The sequence below is a fragment of the Carya illinoinensis genome, chromosome 3, assembly GCF_018687715.1.
Source record: "Carya illinoinensis cultivar Pawnee chromosome 3, C.illinoinensisPawnee_v1, whole genome shotgun sequence".
NCBI classification, from domain to species: domain Eukaryota; kingdom Viridiplantae; phylum Streptophyta; class Magnoliopsida; order Fagales; family Juglandaceae; genus Carya; species Carya illinoinensis.
Genome location: NC_056754.1, coordinates 20,833,059 through 20,838,848, shown reverse-complemented (window position 1 = coordinate 20,838,848; position 5,790 = coordinate 20,833,059). Strand labels below are relative to the sequence as shown.

The 5,790-nt window shown below is 37.5% G+C and overlaps 1 protein-coding gene across 1 annotated transcript; it reads left to right on the top strand.

Annotated features, from left to right (window-relative positions):
- The first annotated feature begins 2,204 nt into the window (after positions 1 to 2,204).
- Positions 2,205 to 4,873, top strand: LOC122303742 (triacylglycerol lipase 2-like). The gene is made up of 9 exons (XM_043115673.1): positions 2,205 to 2,399; positions 2,502 to 2,612; positions 2,885 to 3,025; positions 3,115 to 3,225; positions 3,324 to 3,467; positions 3,552 to 3,592; positions 4,195 to 4,274; positions 4,373 to 4,468; positions 4,554 to 4,873. Exons 1-9 carry the CDS (start codon positions 2,205 to 2,207, stop codon positions 4,871 to 4,873), a joined length of 1,239 nt encoding a protein of 412 aa, XP_042971607.1.
- The last annotated feature ends 917 nt before the right edge of the window (positions 4,874 to 5,790 follow it).

Below are 5,790 nucleotides of genomic sequence, written 5' to 3'. Positions count from 1 at the left end.
TTGAAAAAGCAGTGGTTCTACACAACACTACACCTAGAGGGGGGGTGAATAGGTGTAATCTAATTTTTATGGCCTTTTGAAAATTAATCAAACAAGCAGATAATAAATGAAACAAATAACACAAATAATCAACACATGATTTTGTTCACGGAGTGGAAACTCATTTGAAGAACCTCTTCAAAATCTAAAACCACTCCGGGTGTAAGACACCACCTCAAATCCACTATAGAAACTTTAGTTTGTTACAACCAATTTAGAACACTCACAAAACCTTTGTAGTAGCTAAACTTGGCTTGCAACACCACGAGTGACCCACTCGATCTCTACACGCATGTAGTGTCGGAACTCCGACCTTCCTATAGCTTCCCACGAGAACCTCTCGATCTCTGCATCAACGGCAGCTCCGGACTCTTCCGGCCAACAGCAATGTCCACTTCAATGGACTCAAATAAGAGTTGATTTTGAATGTGTTATGATGGAGTAATATTTTTCCAAGAGAGAATCAACCAAATGGGGGAGAGGTTGCTCTAAGAAGTTCTTGGAGGCCCTTAGGGTTTTTGCTCTGATTCTCCACACATAGAACAGAAGCTAACATGTTCTATTTATAGTTCCCATCAAATGAGGCGTTCAAAACCCTACATTGTAAGTGATCTGGAACATTGGCTCGAGCGAAGTGTTGAGCGAAGGTCGAGCGCCGAAATCTGCCTGAGTTCGCTCGAGCGCCATGTCGAGCGAGTATCGAGCGGTCGACTCTGCCTGAGTTCGCTCGAGCTCAGTGTCGAGCGAGGGTCGAGCGACACACTCTGCCTGGGTTCGCTTGAGCTCAGTGTCGAGCGAGGGTCGAGCGGTTGAATCTGCCTGAGTTCGCTCGAGCTGTATGTCGAGCGATGGTCGAGCGGTTGAATCTGCCTGAGTTCGCTCGAGCCGTATGTCGAGCGATGGTCGAGCGGTTGAATCTGCCTGAGTTCGCTCGAGCGCTCTGTCGAGCGAGGGTCGAGCGAAGTCGCTTCTTCTGACCAATAATGAGCACACTTCAAGCCCACTTCAATCCTTCCGCAACAACACTTGTTACAACACTATTTTACACAGGTTTTCACAAGAATATGCCAACACGCTCATTTTTCCCTCAACAATTCTTTTGCAGTATTTTTCTCCAAAAATGATAGGTATTCTAAAGGTGCTAAACACATGAAGCTCAAATACCTAAGTGTCAATAAGGAGGTACAGAAACAAGCAGTGTCTATAGAACATATTAGTACTACGCTTATGATAGCAGACCCATTAACAAAGGGCCTAGTAGCGAAGTAGTTTAGAGAGCATGTTGACAGAATGAGTCTTATGATGTAAACATGTTATTGAGATCGTAGATGTTTTATTTTATTTTGGACACTCAATGATATTTATTATGGTTGATTTGTTTCTGGTTTCTTGTCTTTCCACTTATTTGTACATTGAATGGTTTGAAAAAATGATGACAAGATAATGTCTACAACAGACATAAATTGGAACCTAAGGCATCACAATATTAGCCTTAATTATCCCAATTAAATATCATGTAAAATTGGTTGCTGGTGTTGTGGTACATTGAAGGGAATTTGTTGATTATATAACAGAGGACTGCCATGACTCACATCAATAGTTGATTTGACATTGATATTACAGAACTCATGTAATGTATTTTGAGCTATGAAAGTTTCAGGAAATAAATTTGCGCAATATGATTAATTTCTTGTAGTAAGCCCATGAACGGAAAATATTATTTTATGTGTGTATGGGCCAAGTGGGAAAATGTAAGATTTTTTATTTAAACTCTATATCCCACGCGCCCATCTTAATAGAATTTGAAATAGCTCAAATTTATCAGATAAAAGATGAGTGATAACGGGATAAGAAAACTCCTAAGAGATAAGATTAAAAGTCTGTATCTCTAATTATAGTAAGATATAAACTCTGAGATTTCTTAATGGTCAGAAATCTATAAATAGCAATGAGGGGTTAAAGGGTTCTCACCTACAATATTAGAGTACCTTTTGCCATTGTGAGACACTTGTGAGGCAAAGTTACTAGGGTGATCCTTCCCTCATAGCCAAATCTAATTTTTCATCGAACTGATAGAGAAATATACGTATTTATTATTGTAGATCAAATAAAATTGAAGATCCGTTTATTAACATTCATGTTAAAATATTTAACAATAAAAGCTTATGAAATTGGCCAACACGCTGAATTCAATATTATTTGTAGTTTTGTTTTGTGGGACAGCAGTTGCTAATAGAACAAAATTACTTTCAGCCAAAGGTCTGGATGGTAATGGTATGTCTGCAGTGGCGCCAGCTCCCAGTGATGGTATTTGTGCAACGATGGTGGAGACAAAAGGTTATGTTTGTGAAGAACACAAGGTAGAATGCCAACATTGTTTAGTTTTCAGTTTATCTGCAGGTATCAAAATGTAATGTAACCACTGATTGATATGGTGTAATGGGGATGTTCATCGGTATTAGGTAACAACACAAGATGGTTACATTCTCAGTATGCAGAGAATTCCAGAGGGGCAGTCAGGAAAGACTTCAGGAAACAGGCCGCCAGTTTTGTTACAACATGGCCTTTTGATGGTTTGTAACTGTCCCTTGACTGGTCGGTTTTCCCACAAGATTGATTTGTATGAGAGAAATATCGTTCTTTATCCCGAATTTTGTCGTCTCCAGTCATACTAGATGACTGCCCTATTTTAAATGATTTTTTAATCTAAATAGTTAACCTATGAAACCATTTAAAATACACATCAGACGTTTGACTAAGTATGATAAAATCAAGAACGAAGAGTAGCATTGCTCTTCATACAATATATCCGTGTATATATAACAAAGTTATTGGGTGGTGGCAGGATGGGATAACATGGCTGCTAGTACCACCAGACCAATCTTTGGCTTTCGTCTTGGCTGGTAATGGGTTCGATGTTTGGCTTGCTAGCACCCGAGGAACCAAATATAGCAGTGGGCATACTTCACTCAGTCCCAATGACCCGGTTATTTTTCTTCTCTCTACTAGATTTTGTTATCTTTATAGCCAAGTCATTTCAAATTCTCCATAAAATGACTTTGATATGTTATTCAGGCTTACTGGAATTGGTCATGGGATGAATTGGTAGCTTATGATCTTCCAGCTACATTCCAGTATGTGCATGATCAATCAGGACAGAAACTGCACTATATTGGGCATTCACTTGTGAGTTTCATGCATTCTACTACTTTATTTTCTGATATTCCCTTAGTTAACCTGGTGCCAAAGTATTAAGTCTGAGAGTCTGAGATTATATTTTGCAGGGAACTTTGATTGCTCTGGCTGCCTTTACAAAAGACCAGCTGCTGAACAGGTTGAGATCAGCTGCCTTACTTATCCCTATTGCTATTGTGGGTCAGATGGCCTCGCCGCTTGCGAGATTTGCTGCTGACAACTTCATTGGGGAGGTAAATGCATGCAAATTGTATATTATGTAGATAACCAATTGAATTGATCTAGTCTTTGACAATCTCTTTGTTCTCTTATAACAGGACTTGTACTGGTTGGGTGTTAAAGAATTTAATCCAAGAGGGTAAGTTAATTTTTCTTTTTCCCACTGACGCATTAACCATAGGGACTTTATTTATATTTCAGTTCTTTCATTTATGTTTAAGAAACAATCTAATTTTTAAATATATTACAGACAAATCTTCATTAAATAAATAAGTAGGGATGGGGAGTCCCAACAAAATTTTATTATAATACCACATGAACAGCATATATACTAGCAAAATTAATGGGAAATTGAGCCAAATTAATGGTTAGATTCCAAATTTTCGTGGCTGGTCATGTATCAAAATGAGTCATTGTGAACCCGATTGATGCAAAGTTTTAGAATGTTATGGAACACTTTATTTTTATTAAAAAGAGTTAAACTACGACTTTGTTGTAGAATATTATTGAAAATCATGTGAGATGCTGTTGTGCGTGAAACTCATGTGAGACTTGAGTGACGCATAATGAGAGTCATGCATTACTTGAAAATGAACACAACTGATGGTCAGAGATGGTAGAACGGTGCATATATGGTCGAAGAACATTCCATCTTCATATATGGTTCCATGCATATCTAATATTCGTGAATGAAAAAGAGGAATTGATGCCATATTCTTATTTCTTTCCCTAACTGAACAGGGAAGCTGTAATAAAACTTCTCCAGGATATCTGCAGCAAGCCAGGTGTTGACTGCACCAACTTGTTAACCTCTTTCACTGGTACGTACGTACTATCATACCCATGCATCTTCTTCTTCTTTTTTAGTTCCACTTATGCCTCGAAAACCAGAAAGTATGATGTTATTATATTTGAACAGGCAAGAACTGCTGCTTGAACTCTTCCATAGTAGATGTTTTCCTAGATCACGAGCCTCAGCCTACAGCTACAAAGAACATGATCCATCGGGCTCAGAGTAAGTAGTGCTCAATATAGTTTATAGCCTGATTTTCTTGATAATTGGCTAGGTTATACTGTGCTGAAAGTGGGGTTTTGGACAGTGATTAGGGAAGGAAATATAGCCATGTACGATTACAATAACTCGGATGAGAACAGGAAATATTATGGGCAGCCCACTTCTCCAGTGTACAACATGACAAGCATTCCGAATGACATTCCTCTCTTCCTCGGCTGTGGTGGGAAAGATGCTCTTTCCGATGTCAAAGATGTGAAGCTCTTGCTCAACAGCCTCAAAGATCACGATTTAGATAAACTTGTAGTTCTGTACAGAGATGATTATGCTCATGCAGACTTTGTTATGGGAGAAAATGCTAAGCAAGATGTGTATGAGCCTCTCATGGCTTTCTTCAGGCTTCAATGAGGCTGGTGATTAAAATAATGGAGTAAATATGGTTGTTGTTTCCAGTAACTTTTGCCAAGCAGTTGTACATTCTCGTACTAAAGGTGGTCGCTCAGATGTTATTGAGTAATCAATGGTTTGATAAGATTATGGAAAAATCTAGTTGCAAGCACAATTACGTACTAATATGTGCATTAATCTAATGTGATTGGTCAAAAAGTAAATTTTATTGAAAACAGTACTAATTTAAATTTTAAATATGAAATAATCAGTATTGGTACGCAGATTAGTACGCGGCTTTGCTTGTATGTGGCATAACTCTAAGATAATATTCGAATTTAAATTAAACTATTGGTATTAGTAATTTAGTTGCCTAAATTGATTATTTCAAATCAAACACATGATTAATCATTAAAAGATTATACAAAGGTAAAATACAAATCAATGTGACTTAATGTGACACGTTAGATTATAAAATTACTTTTATTGTAAAGTAGATCTGACAGACACTACAAGGATTTAGCCTTTTTGCAGCGCCTAAAATCCTTGCAAATACTCTCTGAAAATGCTACAATTCCTCCATTGCAGCGTTATCAACTTCCTTGCACATTCGACAGTATAAACCCTTTATTTTTGATCTATTCCAACGAAACAGTAAAAACGCTACAACAGATATCTATTCCAGTGTTTTCATATCGCTGTATTATATTCACTTTCACGCTGCAAAAGTCATCTACAAATTCGATAGTTAGCGCTACAAAACACTACTTACAGCGATAATTATCGTTGCAATTTGTATAAATTTTGCTACAATAGGTTACTCATACAAGCAGCGTGTATATGTTTTTGTTGTTTTTATCATTAATTGCAACACTTTAATTCGCTTCAATTACTCTCTAATCGCTGCAAATGGAATTTGTCAATAGCAACAATTATGT